The following is a 23633-nucleotide window of genomic DNA, read 5'->3' on the forward strand; positions in this document are numbered from 1 at the left end:
GGGGGCACAGGTGCCGGGGGCCTTTCAGTTCATGGTGGGGGGCGGGCTGCGGCCTTTACTCCGAGGCAGACTGGAGGCTTCTGAGTAGAGCGGCAGGATCAGACTTAGGTTCAAACAGGATGTCTCCGGCTGCTGTGGTTACAGGGTTCCTGGGGTGAATGGGAGGCAGCCGCGTGTTTGATTTCCCAGTGTAAAAGAGAGCTGTTGACTTGTGCTTTGCCGATGGAAAAACACAGCCCGTCCTGACAGAGTCAGCATTAAAAACGAGGGGACTCTTTAAGAGACTTGCTAGAACTATGTTCATGACTTTTGTTTTTGTTTTCAGGCCCCCCCCCCACCCACTATGTGGCAATTAAAATAGAAATGTATCTTATCCACATCACAGAGTAAAAAGTGAAATTGCTCTTTTTTATAGAGCAGGTGAGAAGCCTGAAAAAGTTTGAGTAAGTGAGGTAGACATGTGACTAGTCTAGAAATCTAAGAGCATGGGATAGGAAGGAGGGGACTATGTCCCAACAAACCCTGACCTATAAAACTGTTAAACAAGATATGGCTGATAAGTACCTAAACACGTTCATTCTTCAATAGAAGTGAATTGCTCTGTAAGAAAAACGTTTATGGGGGAGCCTGGGTGGCTCAGTCAATCAAGTGCCCGGCTCCGGATTTCGGCTCAGGTCACGATCTCACGGCTCCCTGTGAGATCGAGCCCCACGTCGGGCTCTGTGCCGCCAGTGTGGAGCCTGCTTGGGATTCTCTCTCCCCGGCTCTCTCTGCTCTTGCCCCGCTTGAGTTTCCTTCCTCTGTCTCTCTCCAAATAAATAAACTTAAAAAGTGTATCTTCGAAATTTTTAAACATTAGGTGTCATGAAAAAGGCAGTGGTGATGTTAGTAAATTCTCAGCTTGTGAGCAAATTGGAAAAATGAACATTTTCATTTTAGTGATAAGTGGCTTGGTAGAATGATGTAAATGCATCTTAGGTGGTGTTTTTTTTGTTTGTTTGTTTGTCCTTTTAGGTATAAAATGCCTGTCAGGTTCACATTGTAACTCTCTAAAGGATGTGGTACAAAGCAAATAATCTTCACTCTCAACCTCCAAGATGTCTTTAATCTCCAAGTAAGAAGAGATCCATTGCTAAGGATGCTTTTTCAGGGAGCTGTCATGTTATATTCTTGGCAGTTGTGAAAATCTTCTATGATGAAAATTGAGATCACTTTGAGGGGAAATGATGTCGTTGGGGAAGAACTTTTCCTTCCCAAAGGATTGAAATAAAAGTATGGCCTTCAGGTCACGTACTGCTTTATATGGTTGCATCCACAGATGGACAGACACACAGATGTAGATACAGGTAATACTCACCTATGTGCCTGGGACAACAAGAGTAATTCTGTGCGGCTGACATTTTTTCTTCGTCTGCTTTTGCCTATCTGTTACAGGTCAGGATGGGCACAGAATGAAGCCAGCAGATTTTCCCTGTTTACCCCACATTCACAAGTGGGCCTTTGAGTGCCTAAATAAAGTCCTTAGAGCACTGATGGTTATGAGTGTCCGTGAGATCAAGGGGATGGACAAAAGGGCACACGTCAGAAGCTAGGTCAGGAAATGCGCTCGAGGAGGGTTAGGGGTGCACTGAAGAGCTGTTTTTGTTTTTTTTTTTATTTTTATTTTAAAAAAAAATTTTTTTTCAACGTTTATTTATTTTTGGGACAGAGAGAGACAGAGCATGAACGGGGAGGGGCAGAGAGAGAGGGAGACACAGAATCGGAAACAGGCTCCAGGCTCCGAGCCATCAGCCCAGAGCCTGACGCGGGGCTCGAACTCACGGACCGCGAGATCGTGACCTGGCTGAAGTCGGACGCTTAACCGACTGCGCCACCCAGGCGCCCCTGAAGAGCTGTTTTTGGATTACTTGGAGTTTTTCCAGGGCAATGGGTGAGCCGGTTTCTCCTTGACTTTGGAAAGAAACGACCCAATTGGTGTCACATGAACGAAGGGCCCTAAAATAGCCTCCGGTAAATAGGAACAGACAGGTTTCTGTTCAGCCGGCCATAGCTCATTCCCAGAAAGGGAATGTGCTCCTTTCCTTGGCCTCAGCGTTGCTGTAGTATTTGCTCTTTGACACCACCTGACCTGGCAGCGTTCCAGGTGTGTTTTCCTACTGGTCTCCCTTGGGGATTGAATGGAAAGGATTCAACTGGATACATTCCTGATATATTCAGTGCCTTTCTATATAGTCTTTGTTTCGAGATACTTACTTGCCTTTTCTTTTTTTTTTTTTTTAATGTTCATTTATTCTTGAGACAGAGAGAGACAGAGCATGAGTGGGGGACAGGCAGAGAGAGAGAGAGGGAGACACAGAATCGGAAGCGGGCTCCAGGCTCCGAGCTGTCAGCACAGAGCCTGATGCGGGGCTCGAACCCACGGACCGCGAGATCATGACCTAAGCTGAAGTCGGATGCTTAACCCACTGAGCCACCCAGGCGCCCCGCTTACTTGCCTTTTCTGTCAGGGTGTGAGGAGAACGTTCAGCCTGTAGTGACCTTGGGCCCATTGCACCGCAGAACTTTCTTGTTAATCTTCCTGGTATAAGAATCTTCCATTGGATTCCAACAAGATCCATGACCGTCAACGTGCTAAGAATTATCAGCAGTAAGTGGAAATAATCAGAAATCGATTCTGCACATGAGGAATCCTCAACCTGGGTTTCCTTCTTCCTCTTCTCTCCTGACTCCCGTCCTGCCACACCTCTGCACCGAATCTTCAGCCGCCTGGGTAGCTTTTCCTCTTGGAACAGGTTAGGTAGACTGTCTCCTGACTCAGAGGAATTATATTTGTGGTGCCTTCTGCCTGGAAATGTATTTCCTACCCGCTCTCCTCATTCTGTATGTGTTGTTATTTCTAACGATGTATTTCACGTTTGATCGTCTCACTCAGCGGACTCAATTGCTATTGTAAGGTTGGTGGGGCCAGAGACTGAGACTACAATCTCACCATTATATATGACAATACTGAATGGATGTTATGAGACCCTCAGGAAGCAAGGAGATCAGCTCTACTGACCTTCCTTCCTTCCTTCCTTCCTTCGACAGACACTTCTTAGGTGATTGCTAAGTATCATTGTGATGGTGTTAGGTGCTGAGGTTGCAAAAATGAGTAAGACCCAGTTCCACCTTCGAGGAGTTTAAAGTCTGGGGATAACAACCATGTAAATTAAGTAGAAGTCACTTTTCAAAGATGTCCTAAAATAGAAAATTTCAAATATATACAACATTAGCATATTTTAAAGAAGCCCCGTATTCCAGCACTGCCATTAATCAGTCACTGCCAGTCTTGTTTCGTCCATGTCTGCTCCCACTCTTTTCCTCTCCCTCCTGGACTTTGAAGCAGATCGCAGACATCGGGTCATTCCATTTGCAGGTGGAATGTATGATTTGCAGTGACGCAGTGGGAAGGTCACGTGCCATTCACGGTCCATTGTGAAGGATGGGCTGCCGTCTGTAGGGTCAGTAGGGCAAAAGCGCGTCCGGGCAGAAGAAGCCACGAGGAGGAGCGCAGATGATACGGTGCTGCTGCATGCACTGGTTTGATCTGGCCCAAACTGGTGTATGGATAGGGAGGTGGAGCCATGGGAGCAAGTCTATAAAGACAGACAGTTCCAGGTAAAAAGGTGCTTGTTTTGTATCCAACAGACCAACGCTGTCAAATCCTCCCTGGGAGACATTTTAAAGTTCTCAAGATATATATTTGAAAAGTGACAGTGGGCATGGCGCATAGAGTGGGTTGCAAATGAGATGAGATTGGAGAGAGGGTAAGTAGCTGGGGAGTTCTGTCCAAGGCGTGAACACTGCTAGGATGAACATGGAGAGACATTTTGAGACCCTTGAGACTAGGAGAGATATTAGAGAAGACATGTTATACTAACATTGACTTATGTATGACACATTAGTATAATTTAAGTATATTAGTCATAGTGACCTCTTCCTTTGGGGGTAAGTGAATGACTCCTGAGAGTCTGGCATCCGTGGAACTGGTGGATGCTAATCTCTGGAATACTGGAATCAGGAACGAAAGTTTGGGGGGTTGGAGAGTTCACACTGAGTACCCAGGAAAAGGAGGCATGGGCAGCTGTCGGCAGCTAAGGAGGTGGATGAGAGTTTTGAGAACTTATCACAGTATAAGGGGGCACCCACGTACTTTAGTACAGGCCATCTGAGCAGTGTCCTCAGGCTTCCTAGCCATGTGAATTTTCTTGATAACACCCTGTAGGCATTACCTACCAGTTCTTAAAAATCTAGAACTTTGGCAACTCAACACTGGTTCTATAACAGTGAATGGTTACAAGCATGATGCCTGATGTCAGTTTTGATCAGGTCACCATGACCTCTAAATCTCTTAGCCTTCCTTAAGTGCATTCCATGGAAATCAACCGTGGTCAAATCCAGTTCTGACTCCTGTGTTATCACCCCCACCCCCCGACTCTGCAAGCCATGGCAGAATATCGTTTTCTTAAAATATGAGAAACCCTCAAATATTGTACAAGGCTTAACAACATAACCAGAAATTTGAGGATTGTTGTGAGATTAATATATTCATTTCCAAATGGCTCAGAATATTATAGGTCACTTTTTTTAAACCCGGCATCAGATCCTGACTGGCCAAATGCTTGAGAATGCTCATACCCTCATGATCATGTGCCGAAGGCAGCCAGAGAAACTGTCAAGTGTGATTCATACTCATCAAAATCTGTGAATATGGTCAGAAATTGTGACTTCATTTCCACCAAACTAGCTCGTTCATTGCCACCCAGCTAGCTCACTCTGCTGTTCTTTCCAAATCTATGATTCTATTAAGCTCAGGGCAGTTTAGAAATGAGAAATGAGTTCAGTCCGAAATTGCCATCTGCTAATTCCACATGCCCATTTTGAGAGTGAATCTATACCGGAATTTTTTTTTTTTTTTTTAACAAATTGTCAACGTTCCAGTCACTTCCCTTCAGTTTCAAGTTCTGAAGGTTCCTGTGACATGTTCTTTTGTGCCGATGATAGCTCAGCAAATTAGATCTTCCAGAGTCTTTAATTCCAAAAAGACCTTACACCGAGCACAGTCTAGGAAACCCCTTCAACAGATTTCCATGACTTAACCATATGACTACATTAAAATAAACTAAAAAGCATACTTTGCTTTTCTGTTAATAATAAACATCCGTGTTTCTTGATTTTACATTGAATATTTTGCACCTAGTATAGCGTCTGGAGTGTCCTAGGTGTTCAATAAATATTATTGGAATTGATGGGATACTGTATTAGGTATTGATGATTGAAAAGCATATTAATTTTATAGCCTTGATCACTTTCTTCATCGTACCTGATCATTCATGTGACATCAGAGATCCAGCACACCCTCCCCATTTTTAATCCCTCCCCTTTTTAATCCCATTTTGTTGGGATTAAACGGTCAGGAAACGGAGTTTTCCTACTTAGACTGAGCTTTTCAAATTCCTTCTGACTTGATAACTAGGGATTCCTAGTTTGTGTGAGATTCTGGCAGTACATTTTTTAAAAAACGTTTATTTATTTTTAGAGAACGAATTGGGGAGGGCCAGAGAGAGAGGGAGATACAGAATCCAAAGCAGGCTCCAGGCGCTGGGCTGTCAGCACAGAGCTCGAGGCGGGGCTCGAACCCACGAACTGGGAGATCATGACCTGAGCCCAAGTCGGATGCTTAACAGACTGAGCCACCCAGGTGCTGCCACTCCCCCCTGCCCCGTGTCCATTTTTGATGTAAATAGATATAGTCTACATTAATAAGTACTTAGAGTTGTAAGTAGCTTATAAAAAATTCTGTCAAAGATGTCCCATGCCCTAGTTTTTGTTGTTGTTTGGTTTTCGTTTTGCATTTTGTGTGTGTGTGTATGTGTCTGTTGGTTTTGTTTTTGGTGTTTTTCCTCAGGCCTTTGAAGGCCACTTCCTTAGAAGCTGTTGTTGAGAGAGTGCCGGGAGGGAGGGAGCCTCAGTGCTGCCTGCCTGAGGCCTTCCTTCCCCAGGGCTGGGTTTATGCTAAGCGGAGACCTCTGTGCAGAATAGTGGGGGCCTCGGGCACCAAGGTTATATTTGCCAAGGCAAGAATTAGAGGGCCTGGCAAGGTCTAGGGTGTTCTGGAGAGGGGGACTGGAAATGTGAAGTCAGCCCTCCAGCCACCTGCCACGTGGGTGTGCCCCCCCTGCCCCCAGGGCTTTTCATCACCACCAGCATGACCTAATACGGTCCCTTTAGTGTATGTTTTTGGTTGTCCTGCGTAAAAAACTTCTTCGTGAGACAAACTGTATTCCCGCCCAGACCATCTGCAGAAATGCTAGGAGCGACATACCTCAGAGAAAAATATGCGAGATCACGGCATATTCAGTGACTCTCTCCACGAATGACATGGCAGGATGGGGGTAAGCGAGCCAGTGCGGGAGCGACGCCTCACAGATGCAGTGAGGCCGAATGAGGAAACCAGAATCAAAGTCTTTTTTATGGCAGCAGCAATTTCACCGGAACGTTTGCTGAAAGCATTTATCACCTCCAAATCTTTAAAGAAGCTAATTAAGAAGGAAAACGCAGAGGGGCGCCTGGGTGGCTCAGTCGGTTAAGGGTCCAACTCCGGCTCAGGTCACGATCTCACAGTTCGTGGGTTCGAGCCCTCGAGCCCCGCATCGGGCTCTGTGCTGACAGCTCGGAGCCTGCTTCCGATTCTGTGTCTCCCTCTCTCTCTGCCCCTCCCCTGCTCATGCTGTCTCTGTCTCTCAAAAATAAATAAATGTAAAAAAAAAAAAAAAAAAAAGAATGAAAACGCAGAGTGAAAGTCATTCAGGAAATCGGGCTGCGTTGTTATTGCGGTGATTTCTTCCAGTGGACTTAGCTTGTCGGGGACTGAATACTGATATATTCAGCTCCACCCCTCTCCAGAACAACAGGGAGCAATGTAAATAGAGCGTATAATTTATATTATTCAAAATGTATATATACTTATTATTATAGACCAAAAAAGGTAGAGACACTAAATAAATGAGCCAGGAGTCTGTTCTCTTTCTTCCCCTCAACGTTGGGGATTCAGAGCAACACTTGGAGTTTTCCCTTGGGGCTCTGTCTTTATAGATACAGAAAATAGCAGGATTACAGGTTCATTTGCATTCATTTGCATGCGATCTGCATACAACAGCACAGATTACATTGTATTTCCGGGTGTTTTCAGGACTTTTGTCTTCTTTTTTTTTTTCCTCCATAAGCCTGTCTGGATACCCTACACCATAAAGGACATCTGGGAAAGAAGAGAGCAAAAATAACCAAAGTTAACGATACAAATGCTTTCTGTTTTCATAGTACTTTGAGTTTTTACATTTTCCAGAGACAGAAGTATGTTGGGATAAAGATCAGAAAAGACTGCTAAGTCAGTCGTTACGAGAACAGTGTTGCTTCTTTTCTCCTTAATTGCGACAGCAGTCCCCCCCCCCCCGCCCCCATCTGAGTTGTTGGGTACAAATGCCCCGTATCTCTGCATTTTTATGTTGGCTGCATAAAAGATGAGTGTTTGGTGTGCAGTGGCTTCGTGGGAAGATTGCACAGGGTCCGTCTTCTGTTGACCTGCCCCTGGTAGTGAGACCGCCGATCCAGTTTAAATCCATACCAATTGAAGTGGATGGTCATATGGGAACGATGCCGTGGCCTGGTTTTGCAGGAAGAAAAGGAAAGAGAACTTGAATTTGCATGGGTTTTCTTCCTTTTCTTTTCTTTTCTTTTTAGCTGCGTATGGGGAAATTCTTACAAAAAGATCGGGTGACACACTTTCATAATTTACTTAAATTCTTTGGAGGAAATAAGATTTCCCCCTGTTCCTAAACTGGAACCCATATTCCTTCAGCCTCACGCATGAGAACCAAAGGCGAAAAATAAGAAATGAGACAAATTAGGCGAGCAATGACTCTAGAGCAGAAACCTTGAACACCTTAAGAGAAATAGAAGTTTAAAAAGAAATCGATTTCAGTATTTTAATAATTGTATCTATTAGAAAAAGCATAGAGAGCGTTCACTATTTTGCAACTTGAGTGCCTCTTGACATGAGCGCTGTGGGTGTTGGGTCAGACATAACCTCACATTCCAGAAAGAAAGATGCACTACGTGTGGTGGTATTGACATCAGCTGCATTGGTTAAATTCCCTACAGCCTAATATGGAAATATTTTGATGTTTTTATTTTTTTAACATCTATTTTTTTTTATTTTTTTTTCAACGTTTATTTATTTGTGGGACAGAGAGAGACAGAGCATGAACGGGGGAGGGGCAGAGAGAGAGGGAGACACAGAATCGGAAACAGGCTCCAGGCTCTGAGCCATCAGCCCAGAGCCTGACGCGGGGCTCGAACCCACGGACCGCGAGATCGTGACCTGGCTGAAGTCGGACGCTTAACCGACTGCGCCACCCAGGCGCCCCTAACATCTATTTTTGAGAGAAAGAGACAGAGAACAAGTAGGGGAGGGGCAGAGAAAGGAGACACAGAACCTGAAGCAGGCTCCAGGCTCCGAGCTGTCAGCACAGAGCCCGACGCGGGGCTCGAACCCACGAACCGTGAGATCGTGACCTGAGCCAAAGTCGGGCGCTTCACCGACGGAGCCACCCAGGCGCCCAGAAGCAAATGTTTTCACCGAATAGGTCTGCGCTATCTCAAGAACACGTTGGGCGGAAATGATGCCAAGGTTTCCAGATAGTCCGGAAAGAGCATGGGTTTTGAGTGGAGGAAGAGAACATCGTCTCGTGGTTCATTGGTTCCATCTGATTGGGGCGAACAGGATTCCTTCCTGGGGATGGCAGACAAGACCTACTTTTTAAAATCCCGTTCTTTTAATTCTTTTGCCTCTCTTGGCACTTACATCATCAAGGCTGCCGAAAGTGGAAATTTTGGGGACTTACTGCACATCTGGAAAGTGATTTGGGAAAACACAGGGGCAGCGGTGCCACGCCGTTCTAAATCATTGTCTGCCAGGCCCCAAGTCTGGGTTGGACGTTGCCACATGCTGCAGGGTGTGAAGTGTTTGCTGTCTTTGGCCTGGGTTGAGTTGAACAGCTGCCTTTTTTCTCATATATTTTCCAGGCCCCCGCGTTACTGGGGAATTTGGGGTGATCTGGGCTGAGGGATAGGGACTTAAACTCCAGTGGCAAAAAACACGTCTGATCGGCAGCTTGGAAACTTGAGAACCGAACAGTTGATGTTGAAGGTATTGCTAGGAAAAAGGAGGGGTGGGGAAGTGATTTGAAGCAAAGCTATGTAAATAATGGCTTACGAACTTCTTTGGAGTGGACTTGACTGATCCAAGAAAACCGGTGATCGTGTTAAGTTGTACGGTTCAGCTGGCTGTTTTTTGAGAAGCCGGAATTCAAGATCGGAGTGCCTTGGCTAAAGCAATACAATTCTTAGTGCCTCTGTGATGGGGCCGGGCGGCGGGCGGAGGGAGGGAGAGAAATTTTCATTTAAGAACGGCAAGCTATAGGAAAGTGCGTAGCTGTAATTTCTACGGGCTTTAACAAGTTCACTCAGGTATTAGAAGATACAGGTTTTGTAGTTGGTCAAAGGTGACAGGTATGTTTCCCTTCCTGGATGGATGAAGGTGGAAGTTTCTGGATGGAGACAGGATAGCCTCATACTCTTGATAGACTTGACATAACTCTGAAGCGCCCCAGGACTTCAGGGGCCCCAGCTGTTGTGGGCAGTGGCAGAATCCAGGCAGTAACTCGTAAGAAGGGGTTCTCACGTGATATGGCTATAAACCCTGTTCCCCCCACCTTCCAACACGTGCTTTGAAGGGAGCTCCTGGGTCCTTCCCAGTATGTACCGGGGGCGGGGACTAAGGAAACATGAGGATCTTGAAGAGCAGGGGGACCATGAGGACTTTGTTTCTTTGAAGTTTAAGCAAAAATCCTGGGTTAATAGAAGGCAGCCGGCCCAGCAGCTGCAGACTCAAGCCCATGCTTCAGCGGGCACTTTGCTCCCATAGTCCTGGCTCTGAGTAGTAGTTGGTGGTCAGAACTCAGTTCAGGTGTTGGGCCTGAGCTGTGTGTGGGGTGGGAGAGGGCCTGCTCCGAGGGGAAAGTGGTCGTTGTAGGAAGCTGCTTGCTTCTCTCTGGCTCCTCTGGGCCTCGCAGGCAGTGGCTCTCAGCTCCTTCCTCATCGGGGCCCGACTGGGGAGCAGAGGCGAGGTGAAAGGCCCTGAGAGCTGGGCTGGCAAGGCGGGGGGTTATTTTTTCAGCTGGGTGATGGGGCGGCATGGGGGATTCTCGGAGGACGGGAAGCCGGTCAGATCTGTTTAGCAAGGTCACTTCGGTGGCGGGGTCGATGGCAGGTTGGGCAAAGTGGGGAAACAGATGAGAAAACCCACCAGGGGGTTGTGGGTTTCCATGCTGTGGCCCACGGGGGTACATGTCGCAGGGCCGAGGCGAGTCAGGACAGACCTTAGGATCATAATTTGATTCATCATGCTAGATTTCAGGAACCTCACTTTAAGATACTCTGGCTTGGCTTCCTCCCTCCTGAGTGATTCTGGTTTCAGGCAGTTTGCTGACGGCAGGAAAGCAGAGACCAGCAGCAGGCTGACCACCTCTGGGCCTTTCCTCAGAGGCCCAGCAGCAGATTTCTGCCTTGACCGATGTTACTTCCCTCTCGGAAACTTGACGGTAAACATATTGACTAGGAGGTTAGGCCCCCAGAGCCTCTGTGTCCGTCCAGCTTGTTGTCTGAGACGGACCGACGACCAAATGAAGGAATGACTTTTGCCCAGACATGTTCAAATGCTCAGACGTCTCCTTCCTAGATCTGTCCTTGGGGACTTGGACACGATTACCTCAAAGGAGAACATTTTCTTGAGGTGGGGGGGGAGGGAGAGGTTTTTTTCTAAAATATCATTTCTTTTCATTTCTGTTTCTCCTGTACGTGGGTTGCATAAGATCAGTGAGTGCAGACGCGGGATAGAGATGCTCGCTCCGACCCAGGCCTCCTGACAAGGCCTGAAGGTCTTTAGCGGAAAGGCTTTGGGAGAACTCTTACTTCCCCAACCCCACCTGCATCTGAGTGTGTTTGCGTGTTTAGACAGGGCTGTGGGCCGGAAAATGGAAAGCGTGTGCACCTTCTAGGCTCCCTAAAAGTTGCGTTTCCTTGGTTGGCTTGGTAGGGCCATTTATTCTTACCAAAGAAAGGACACGTCGGGAGGTAAACAGGGGAGGGCAAATGTCTTTATGAATGAACGAGTGAGTAGAAGAAATGGCATAACTTACAAATGTATGCAGTGTGTGTCCTCCGTGTGTACGTGCTCAGACACGCATTCAAGGCCTCGACTGCCCTAAAGGAAGACTATAGTCTGAAACATTCTCTTGTAGTGAACATGAGTAGCTAAGCAAGTTTTGAGCACTTACTGTGTGCCGGGTGGACCGTGTTACTTCACCGCTTCTCCTTGGGAGATAGGTTCCGTGCTATTCCATTGTTACCGGAGGTTATCCGTCCAGAGGTTATCCGTACTATTCCAGAGTTCCCAGAGCTTAGGAAACACGCCTCAGGCCCCTGAATTGTGAGCGGCCGCCGAGCTGAGTGTGAACTCAGGAACGTGGGCTCCGGAGCGGCTGCCGGGGCCACAGACCTGTTCCTTCTTTAGGTGAATTTGTTAACGTGTGTGCTTCTCGCTTGTGTACTTGGAATAACTCAAGGAATAGGGTTTTTTTTTCTTTTCAAGGGTCTCAGGGAGGCACAGGTGTGGTTCGGAGGCGGCGTGCCTCACGGGTCCTCCGCTCGCAATCAGAATTCCCGGGAGTGGGGTCCTGGCGTCGGGACTTCTCAGGAGGCTCTGGTGCAGCCACGGATGGGGCTTCGGGGAGCCTCTTGCCCGGACAGTGCCTCTTCTGAAGGCGCCCGCCTGGGGGGTTCTTAGCAGAGGTGTGGGTTTCAGACGGCGGCCTTGGCCGCAGGCAGTCCTGGGTTGGAGTTCTGCCTTCTTTGCTTGTTAGCCCTAGACCCGGTGGGCACTCAACTTCTCTGAGTTACTGTAAAGGCGAGCACATAGTTCCTGTGTTCCCCCCCCCCGTGTCCATAGCTGTCCGGAGGATTTGGAGGTGGCGTCCATACTCCCCACTTAACGAATACTGGCCGTTCTTACTGTAAATGCTGGGGGGAGGGGCACCAAAAGCTGTAGGTCTTCGTGCCGGTGGACTCACCGCCTTTGTTGTTTTCCTGTTTTTTTTTTTTTTTTTCCTGCTGCCCGCCTCGCCCTCAGGACGGCTCCCTGGGAAACATCGATGACCTGGCGCAGCAGTATGCAGACTATTACAACACCTGTTTCTCCGATGTGTGCGAGAGGATGGAGGAGCTGCGGAAGCGGAGGGTTTCCCAGGACCTGGACGTGGTGAGTGGGCGGCACGGGGAGGACGCTGCTGCCCGGCGGGGCCGCTCGGTGTCCTGCTCCCGGTCCATCGCCCCCTCGCGATCCAGCACCCCCACCCGGTCCAGCGCCCCCTCCCGGTCCAGCGCCCCTTCCCGGGCCAGCGCCCCCTCCCGATCCAGCGCCCCCATCCGGTCCAGCGCCCCCTCCCGGTCCAGAGCCCCCTCTCGGACCCTCTGACCGGCTTCCTTGTGCCTGGACCGTCTGTCTGCTAGTTGGGGTAAAAAGTTCAGGTCCCAGAGGATTAATCACCCAGTTCTGTGGTGACCAAATAAATGCATATTGGCTGGGGCAGCATGACCGAATATCTGTATTCATTAAAAGGCTAGATTTTATTTTTTAACTTAAGCAAAAGGAATGTTTTTACTCTTGGCCAGTGTACGCTACATTTTCATGGACTCTAAGCCCAAAGAATGTCGAGGGTAGGTCTTTCCTTCTGTCCTTTGCTCCCTTCCTTTTTTTTTTTTTCTTTTTTCTTTTTTTTTTTTTTGAAAAATAAAATTTAAAGCAGCCAGAAACCACCCTCATCTCTCACCTGGTAATTAGCATGCTGGTATTTTAGCAAATCTCTGCTCAGTGTGTTTTTATATCAGCAATATAATTCTTGCCTTTTTATTTAATATTTTATTATAGTTCCTCCATGTCATTAAGACCTCTTCATAATCACCGTTTTCCACGGCTCTGCTCTCTCACTGACGTGTTGAAATTCATTTGGCTGTTTTTGTGAAAACCTTTATGTAGGATTAGTGCAGCATTTAAACTTGCATTTGACAGATAAGTAAATAAATAGCTTAGGTCTCTGTAATCTACATGTGTGCTAGGGTTTCCAGGTAGTACATTTGCTGCAACAGATCTTACTGAAGCTTCTGCATTTATTAATTTAAATTTTCGTCATACGTCCTATTTGGGTTCCTTGTGGTTCGGTGCTTTTCAGATTGTTTTATTTCACTGTGGTGACCCCTTCAGGAAGGGGAGGCAGAACTCTCCATGTCTCCACATCCAGGTCAACTCCTTTTTGATCATCTTCTAGATTTTGGAGGGGAGAAGGGGCCTCTATGGATCTGTTGTGAATAAGATTCTCTCTGCCTTTAAAAAAACGTTTGAAAACTGCTGATTCACTTGTATCCTTTTTTTTTTTTTTTTAATTTTCATAAATCTGCTTAGGGTAGGAATTAAAAAAAAAGCAATAATTAAGAAACTAAGAACAGATCGTTCTTTAATTAGTAATTCCTTTTATGTTATAAAGGACCTATTATATGATGGACCCAACAACTAGTTTAGGCACCTCAGTTATTCTACAAAGGGGCGTGATTCACTTCTACAGTAAGACTCTGGCATTCCTGTGTATTTTAATTTCTTTCCCTAATTCAACCTAAGTGAAGATTCCTTAGGTCAGGGGTAACAGCATATGACTGTCAGATAATTATTGATTCTTTTTCCTTTTTGTTCACCGAGTTGTTGGCAGTGGTGGTAAGAGTATAATCGAGTTGATTGAGCCCGAGAAGCATCGGTTGGGGGCCAAGAGCCACTGTCCTGGGAGCCTGACTCTGTGGCCCAGGCAGGCACAGACGACATCATTGCCAAGGCCGTCTTTCTTCTAACTTTGTCCTCTGGCATGTGTGAATGGCAGGGTTGTTTCCTTTTTTTCAAATATTTTTTAGTGTTTCTTTTTAAGAGAGAGAGAGACAGAGCACAAGTTGGGGAGGGGCAGAGAGAGAGAGTGAGACACAGAGTCCAAAGCAGGCTCCAGGATCTGAGCCATCAGCACAGAGCCCGATGCGGGGCTTGAACCCACAAACTATGAGGTCATGACCAGAGCCAAAGTTGGACGCTTAACCGACTGAGCCACCCAGGCGCCTCCCCTCCCCCCGCTTTTCCTTTTTACATTTTTTTTAATGTTTAATTTTGAGAGAGAGAGACAAGTTGGGGAGGGGCAGGGAGAGAGGGAGCTGTTTCCTTTTCTTAACAAAAGTAACCTCACGTGGGAGAAGACTCGGTTAAAATTAACTAGTCTCTTCTTTTGGGGCATAGTTAATGAGAAAAGACTTTTGGGGGGCAAGATGGCAGCGGAACGACGACGTAAAAGTTGCGCTGAACTCTTGGATATCGTAATTTTGACTTTGAACGGTAGCCCGGCAGCATGCTTGGTGGCTTCCTTTTGGAAGAAATGGTGACATTTGCCATGCGAGGAAAGGATTGCTGTGAATTGGTAGGTGATCCCCTGCTCTTGCCAAAATTCTAGCTGGTTAAGAGTTGGGGTCCCCATAATCCTTGCAAGGTGTTTAGGAACCTCGGAGGGCAGCGTCTAGGTAGGGAAGAAAGCCTTTTTGGCAGTGGGGCAAATAACTTCCTCCCGGTTAGACAGATGGGCCTAATTTCGTGTGCTCGGTTCCAGAGCTGCAAAAGACAGTCTGGGGGGGGGGAGAAGGGGGGAACCTTCGGATGAGCTTAATTAGTTCTCATCAAAGGTGCAGCAATGTGGTGGTGGGTAAAATTGATGGGAGCTCATTTGAGCCAGGCTGGAAACTTCATTCACTCCTTAGACTGTAGTTTGGGAGAAAAGGAAGATCCCAGATGGGCACATTCAGGTTCTCTTTCTATGAAATCGCAGGCAGGTTGCAGAGGTATAGGGGAGCTTGTAGACCGCTGACCGTCAGGTTAGATGCCACGCGTCCCGTGTGTCATTTGCGGGCTTCCAGAGTCTAGAAGTCCGTGTTAGATGCGTCTTAAGCTGTTTTGAGGTCATCCGTCATTCATTCAGGCCGGGTATGCAACCATAGCTACATATTCAAAGTTCCCTCTCCGGGTGGTTAGCTCATCACAGACTGAGTCCTGATGGGAAGTCATTTTCTTGGAAAGCTGTCACTTTCACTCCATAATGCTGCCTTTTGCTGCATTATTCTCTGGTTTTTGTTCATTTTATTGCATATTGTTCCACCTTCAGACAAGTAGACCAATTCCTTCCCTGCTCTCTCGGCTGTTGGTGCAGCTTTGGGTCTGAGGGCCTGTGACTTACTACTTCCTTTCTGTGTCAGTAAGCAGTCCCATGAAAGCTGAATCGAGGTGGCTTGGGAAAGAAATAATCCACCAAAAGCAGTAAGAAGAATACATTCGGAGCCTCAAGCATCTTCTACGAAAATAAGTAGCATTAAGTTTGTTGTGTCTGCTGTAGAAAAAGCCATTCTGAGGCAACCTTGAATACTGGGAGATTTGAATGATAGGTTGAAACAGCTGATGACTTTGTTTCGTTTCAGATTCTCTGGGTGAATTTTGGCAATGGAGGGAATATTCAAAGATAGAGTAGACATTTAGATATCCGTGTTTGGCTTTAAAAGTCGAAAAATGTGTTGTCTTTAAGGGCTAATTACATGTCAACTGGAGAACAAACCAACCGAAAAGACGCCCCTGCCCACAGAGATGCTTGACTTAACCCTGAAAAATATAAGGTTTTGATAATTATGTTAGTAATTAACTTTCTGGACCGGATACCAAGCTACTTTTCCAGGACCTAATCACCCGGCTCCCAACTAGAATAAAGCACTTACTTGATAAAGTGTTTTTGGGGGCCAGTTAGTTTAGATGAAGGCAACAGAGAGTACAGATGGGTGAAAATTCAACAGTATAAACAGGGATTATGATTCAAATTTATAACTATGGAGAGAGTTTTTATTTAGCACCAAATGGGCCCTAAAGGAACGTATGTCTGGACCACAGCCTTTGCCTCTGCTGGGGATTGGGACATTAGTGCTTGTGAACAGCAGGGAAGTTGCCCATATTTCCACACATTTGGCACATCCCTGAGCCCTGTGTGTTTTTTTGGCTGGGCGAGTCTGCATTTGGAAATGATACGGCTTTCCAAGTCCATAATGGGCCCATCTCTAGTGATGCTAAGCCTGACATCTGTCAAAGTGACACCGTGTCCAGGAAAGGGATACAGGCAAGGTGGGCGATTATTACTGGCCATATCAACTTCCTCGGCATCTGTGAGGTTGAGTCTGCTTTGGGTGTTGACAGAAAACAGGTTTGTGTGGTTGCTGGTGAGGCATAGCCCTGATGAAGGAATCCCTACCTACAGGGGGACCCTGTGGACGACGTCAGCCAAAGCCCTCCTCGGACTCTGTGCTAGATCATTATCACATCTGTGTGTGAGCCAGGAATTGGGAGCCCCGGTAAAGACTTTAAGGACCAGGAACGTAAATTAAAATGTTGCATCATAGAACAGAGAACTGTGACCTCAAAACCATTGCCGATGGTGTAGGAACCATTCTGGGGTGTAATTGTTGTTCCTTGAAGTTTATTTAATCTTTCCAGATGCAATTCTGGACTAAGAGGCAGTAAGAGTGATATCTGTCATGACTGTGGTGCTTGTTGGGGCTTCCTCAGACTATATACCAGCCCAAGCCTAAGCCCACGCGGGAGTCCCAGCCCTTGTGTTTGGTACAGTGGCAAAGGGTGTGAGAAACACTGGTGGAAAGAGGTGGTGGCACTTGGGGCCCAATTCTGGCTTTTGCTTTTAGCTGGCAAATTGTGTAACCTCTCCAAGCCTCAGTTTCCCCATCTATAAGATGGGGGTAAGAATATCTCCTGAAGGTATTGTAAGAATTAAATGAGAAAACTGCTATAAAGGACCTGGAACATCATTTAAGTGACCTGTAACTGTTCGTTTATTTCCTTTCCCTTCAATTCCTAATTCAACAACCCCCCCCCGGAAACACTGAAGATTATCTGTTACTTACATTTCATTAATGGATATTCATATGATTGCAGAGAGTCTATTTAGTTTTTTTTTTTATTTTGAGAACTAAACAAATATAAACATCATAATATATCACACTTCTGTGGCTCTTACCCAGCTTCTACGGTTTTTAGCATTTTGACGTTCCTACTTTATCCTTACTCCCCACACCCACTTGACTGTTGTTAAATTTTTGAAGTTCTTCGAGAGGTTAAATTTGCATATTGAAATGCACGAATCTCAGCTCTACGATTTTGGCAAGTGGATGCATCCACGTCATGCACACTCAAGCATGATATAGGACGTGGTCACCACCCTGCAAAATTTCCTCGTGGCCCTGCCCAGCAAGTCCTGGTTTGAGGACAAAGATTTTTGTCTGTCTGTCACTTCTGTATTCCAACATCGAGAAGATTCATGCTGTGTAAGAGGTGCGCGACAAGTATTTAAGTTCGTTTATGTCTGTAATTATTAAAAAAATGTTTTAATGTTTATTTTTGACAGGGAGAGAGAGAGAGACAGACAGACAGAGACAGAGATAGTGTGAGTGGGGGAGGAACAGAAAGAGAGGGAGACACAGAATCCGAAGCAGGCTCCAGGCTCTGAGCTGTCAGCACAGAGCCTGACCTGGAGCTTGAACCCACAAACTGTGAGATCATGACCTGCGCGGAAGTTGGACACTTAACCGACTGAACCACTCAGGCACCCCATATTTTTAAATACATCTTTTTAAGTTTATTTATGTATTTTGAGAGGGAGGGGTCGGGGCAGAGAGAGAGAGAGAGGGAGAGAGAATCCCAAGCAGGTTTTACACTATCAGCACAGAGCCTGATGCAGGGCTTGAACTCATGAACCATGAGATCATGACCTGAGCCGAACTCAAGAGTAGGATGCTTAACCGACTGAGTCACCCAGGTGCCCCCATTTTTAAATATTTTATGAACATCAAACCTGTATCTGAGATTTTGCCTTTCCAGAAAGACAGGTAAAAGATGTTTTCCCCATCAACAGAGAGGTCACAGTTTTTGTTTTTGTTTTTTAAGTTTATTTATTTATTTTGAGAGAGAGAGCAAGGGAGCTCATGTGAGTGGGGGAGGGGCAGAGAGAAAGGGAGAGAATCCCAAGCAGGCTCCATGCTGCCAGCGCAGAGCCCAACACGGGGCTCGATCTCACGAACTGTGAGATCAGGACCTGAGCCAAAATCAAGAGTTGGACACTTAACTGACGCTTAACTCACCCCTAGAGAGATCACAATTTAGTGGGGCCGTTAGATAAGTAAGCAGACTGTTAAGATGCTGTGCAGGAAGGAGTACAGAGAAAAGCCCTGAGTGTAGGAAAGTCCCAGAAGGCTTCCCGCACGAGGTGATACCCAGGCACCAACATTAAGGACACAGAAGATTAACCTGATTTGGGGAGGGGAGGTGGACGGTGCGGAATAACTTAAGGCAAAGGTCACAGTTTGCCTTAAGGCAAAGGTCAAAAATTGGGAGAGAAGATGTGGCGTTTACAGGCAATTGCAGGAGGTTTACTGGGGCTGAAACCTAAGGTAGAAATGACGTGAAGGAAAAGATACATGCTCGTCTTTCACAGGTCTTTGGATTAGTAGTAATATAAAAAGATAGGAGGTTCTCATTCATCACCGTTCAGAAGACAAAACAAAAATAATTTCCATTGCCCAACGGTTGACTGGCTGGGTCAAGGTGAACTTGTGCTTCCCCACAGACACGCAGACATCGTCCAGTCTCTGGGGTGGGGGTGGGGGAGTTGTTTTATTGAGACGGCAAGGCGTGTGCAAAACAGGTTTCCCGTGCCGCCTGAACATTCCAGAAAATGATGACGGAAAGCGAGGCTACCCCCACCCGAGGCCGTAGCTCACAGGCGTAATGAGGGAGGGCTGCGTGCCCAGGAGCCCGGAGGTTCAGAGAGCACATGTGCCCCCCCGGAACCCCGATTCTCCTTTCCACAGCAGGGGAATGCGGTCTGTGTCCCGAGTGTAAATATCCAACCGCTGAAGCCCGACTGTTGCTCTGAAAGGCATTTGTTTTTGTTTTTGTTTTGTTTCGTTTTGTCTTCACTGACATTATTTGCCAGCTTTGGGCTACTGTTAATTTGCAGATTGCAGCCAGAAACAGTGGGCATTAGACGATGAGTCTGAACTACATTGTGCTGTGGGATTCACATACTCGATGGCAAAATACACTGAGGCATTATGCCTTAAACCACATGGCCGCACAGGGCCCCGCTCTGCTCTTAACAAAGTCACATTTGTAGTCAAATGCCCAGCCGCAACTGAGCGTTTTTTTGTGCCCTGCACCGCGTTAACATGGATGGACATAAACCGATCTCTCGGTTGCCAGATTTGATCTTGGCCTCCGGTGCTGCTTGTAATTTAGGTGTTCTTCTATCCTTTTACACTTAGAAAGCTTTGTCCACCGCTTGTATAATTTATGGGAACAGATTAGATGGGTTCTGTGAGATGGGATAGTTGAGAGGCCTTCGTCAGGGTTTTCAAATAGGGATCAGCTTCGTTTTTGCTCCTGATCATTTAGAAATGACTATTTTTGTTTGTTTGCGTCTTACGAAACACAACATGCCCAGGGCTTTAAAAGCCAAAATAGCATCTTGCTCAAAATACGAATGTTTGCCAGAAAGGGAAAAATGTCTGAGCTTTGTGGTTATTTTCACTTACATACAAGAGCGAGAATTCCTACATGTTAATCGCACTGACAGGAACTAGGGAGAAAAGCCAAGGAATTAGAGTAAAAGAGGCCACTTTGATGGCAGAATCAGGGCTTGGGAGGGCTTGGCCTGGGTTTGGGAGGGGACTGGAGCATTCCTGGAATCAGGACGTTTCCAAACGTCCTGTTGAGTGAGGCCCAGGCCGGGTGCCTTTTTGGGGCCCTCGAAATATCCACACCAGGTTACCCAAGCCGCAGTGCCCCGTACATGTTTACATTTAACAAGTAAATGCTTTTAACTCGGAGGTTACAGTATGATTTATTTGTGCCTATCACAAGGGAACTATAGGCTATTGAAACATGTGAATTTACAGCACACTAGAGGCACTGTGGTCTTGCCTTCAGACAAAATGTAAAGGAGTGTGATGAATGTTTGCCTATTTTCAGGGCCTAAGTGGGTTTCTGTGGCTGTATCTACAAATCCTTTGATGATCACATCAGAGTCTAAGTTTGGGGCCTCTGGTGAAGACTGGCCCACCTGCCCTTCATGGCTCTGTTTAGGGAATAAGGAGTGTTGAGCATCTGAAATGGGGTTAGAGAGATAGGGCAGGACCCAGACAGGAAGTCACCTGGGGCAGGGCTGTGAGCCTTTGCTGGTGTTGCCACACACCTGACCTTGGCCTCCTGACCGGTGGGTCCCTCCTTTAGGCCAGTCTCTCATCTCAGCTCCCGTACACGGGAATGGCTAAGGACAGAAAGAATTGGACCCTGCAACACCTAGTGTATTGATCAGAGCCACTCCATTTTTTTTTTAAGTTTATTTATTTTGACAGAGGGTCTGGTGGGTAAGGGCAGAGACAGAGGGAGGAGAATCCCAAGTAGGCAGAGAGAAGATCATTACACCCATTTCAGTAGTGTGTGTGTGTGTGTGTGTGTGTGTGTGTGTGTGTGTGTGTGTAATTTTAATCTGGAGCTGCCTTTCCTTCAGTTTGGGAGTTTTGAGAATTTCATAAATAGAAGAAAGTAAGATCATACAATATTGAGCTAATGTGCTCGGTACAGTTAGTTCAGTTCCTCTTCTGGCCCTTCAACCATTTGATATCTGTAAGGACACAAACTAATCTGATGGCTTTGGAAAATACATCTCAGTTTCCTTTAATGTCCCACTATATTACTTAAAAGAGAACATCAGTTTCTTTTTTTTTCTCCCTTTAACGTTATTTATTTATTTTTGAGAGACATAGGGTGCAAGTGAGTGAGGGACAGAGAGAGAGGGAGAGAGAGAGTCCCATGAGGGGAGGGAGGGAGGGGGAGAGAATCCCTCACAGGCTCCACACTGTCATCGCAGAGCCTGAAGCGGGGCTCTAGCTCACTTGATGCAGGGCTTGAACTCCTAGACTGTGAGATCACCACCTGAGCTGAAATCAAGAGTCAGATGCTTAACCGACTGAGCCACCCAGGCACTCTGAGAACGTCAGTTTCTACTTTTTTTTTTTTTTTAATTTATTTTTTTTTTCAACGTTTATTTATTTTTGGGACAGAGAGAGACAGAGCATGAACGGGGGAGGGGCAGAGAGAGAGGGAGACACAGAATCGGAAACAGGCTCCAGGCTCTGAGCCATCAGCCCAGAGCCTGACGCGGGGCTCGAACCCATGGACCGTGAGATCATGACCTGGCTGAAGTTGGACGCTTAACTGACTGCGCCACCCAGGCGCCCCTCTACTTTTTTTTTTTTTTAAATCTCCTGATGTAACAGCAGTCTAGGTATTAGAAGTAAAGGCAGAAAGTGGTGGAACTTAATCAAAAATAAATCAAGGGCAAGTCCAAACCAGATTGGAAGCACATCATGAATATTCGTGAACATCTGGATGTGTTTGGGGGGGTGTGTATTATTTTTTTAGTGTGCGACGGCCGAGGCCTGGCTTCTTAAGAGAGATGCCAAGAGGAAGATGATTGCAGCTGTGATTTCAAAGGGTCATTTTTGTTTGTATGTGGATGTCCTTTCTCCCTTCGGATGTGGGTTTCACTTTTCCCGTATATTCCTTTGATCTCTTTCATCTTCTGGAATCTGTTTTGGTATTTTATCTGAATTCCTTATTGGAGTCAGTCACTGGATTCATGGAGATTAAACCTTTCTTCCTAAAGGAGAATTCTAGCTTAAGGAAAAACTTACTGTTTAATATATTTTTTAAAGCTTATTTATTTATTTGCCCCAGCGTGCAAGCAGGGGAGGGGCAGAGAGGAGGAGAGAGATTCCCAAGCAGGCTCTGTGCTCGATCCCACGAACTATGAGATCATGACCTGAGCTGAAATCGAGAGTTGGATGCTTAGCCGACTGAGCCACCTAGGTGCCCCACTGTTTAATATTTTTGATGAATCTTTTAAAGGCCGGTGATGTTAGGATAATTATCAACTAAGGTCTTCTGCATGGTTGATCGCCAGTATAACTTAACATGTGTCAAACTCAGAGTACTTTATCTGCTTCACTACCTAAAGGAATGTCAATAACTAGAAAGAGTAAGTATAGTATGAGGAGGCCGTAATAATAATTATGTTCATAATCACAATAATGGCATTTAAAAAAATTTTTTTAACTTTTATTGATTTTTGAGATGGAGAGAGACAGAGCATGAACGGGGGAGGGTCAGAGAGAGGGAGACACAGAATCTGAAACAGGCTCCAGGCTCCGAGTTGTCAGCACAGAGCCGACGCGGGGCTCGAACTCACGGACCGCGAGATCCTGACCTGAGCCGAAGTCGGCCGCTTAACCGACTGAGCCACCCAGGCGCCCCAAATAATGGCATTTTAAAAAGTACATTGGTGTTTATAAGGCATCAACATCTACCTGATTTAGTTCTTTTAATTATCCTGTGAGACAGATACTAGTAATCTTAGGATTTCAGTTGGCTGAGGCAGAAACGAATTGCCTGGTGGGGGAGACTCAGACTGTGTTGCCCACCCACCTGGATATTCACTGCCAGGAGCGCCTCAGTCTGGGCATTGCCTGATGGGGATGACAATGGCTGTTTCATCAGGTTGTTGAAAAGAGTAAATGAAGATAATGTTTATAGTGCCCTCCATAGAATTCCTGGGTATAAGTTAGAGATCCGTGAATATCTGTAACAAATACTGTTTTGTTATTTATATTAGAGTAACTAATTTTTTATAAAAGTAACAATCATAAAAATAGGACTTGTCGAAAGCCAGCTGCTAGTAAGTATAAGGAAAGGGATTTGAAATGGAGGTCATTGTCAAATCTCTGAATCCCCCCCCACCCAGGCCACTCGCTAACCTTGCCTTTTGCTCCGAGAGGTTTTCTTTGCCTTCTTCCCCAAGGATGTGGATCTTGATTTACAGATTAGTTCATGCACTTGGGTAATATAATATGAAAGTGTAATATTACAAAGCATAATATAAAATAATTTTTATTATTCAAATTACAACAGTATCCTTATGGTAAAAAAAAATGGAAAAAAGAAACCTACAAAATTCTTTAAAGTAGAAGTTTAAAGTCTCCTGATACTCAGTTACCAAAGGTAACAATTGTAAACAGGTTTTATTTATTTATAAACTTTTTATAATGTTTATGTATTTATTTTGAGAGGGAGAGAGAGAATCCGAGGTAGTGCGGAGCCCAGTGTGGGGGCTCGATCTCACAAACCGTGAGATCATGACCTGAGCTGAAATCAAGAGTCGTATGCTTAACCCACTGAGCCACCCAGATGCCTCTGTGTATATATCGATTGATCAATCGATCTATTAAACAAATGT

At 46.0% G+C, this 23633-nt stretch overlaps 1 protein-coding gene and 1 long non-coding RNA gene across 14 annotated transcripts in view; one reads left to right on the top strand and one right to left on the bottom strand.

Moving 5' to 3' along the window:
- Nucleotides 1–23633, top strand: part of SASH1 (SAM and SH3 domain containing 1) — a 337965-nt gene that overhangs the window by 174726 nt on the left and 139606 nt on the right. For 11 of the 13 annotated variants that reach the window (XM_023254477.2, XM_023254482.2, XM_045058618.1 and 8 more), the window contains exon 2: nucleotides 12287–12415. The exons of 1 other annotated variant lie outside the window; for it this stretch is intronic. In XM_023254477.2, the coding sequence (XP_023110245.1) occupies nucleotides 12287–12415 (129 nt within the window). Of the gene's footprint in view, nucleotides 1–12286; nucleotides 12416–23633 lie in introns of those variants that run through there. One more of the 13 variants, XM_045058622.1, reaches the window with a different exon arrangement.
- LOC109499951 lies at nucleotides 6967–12287 on the bottom strand. The gene is made up of 2 exons (XR_002157553.3): nucleotides 11436–12287; nucleotides 6967–7297 (listed from the first exon to the last, which is right to left on the bottom strand). It is a non-coding gene; the product is annotated as an uncharacterized LOC109499951 (long non-coding RNA).

This window comes from Felis catus, chromosome B2, assembly GCF_018350175.1.
Source record: "Felis catus isolate Fca126 chromosome B2, F.catus_Fca126_mat1.0, whole genome shotgun sequence".
Lineage (NCBI taxonomy): Eukaryota > Metazoa > Chordata > Mammalia > Carnivora > Felidae > Felis > Felis catus.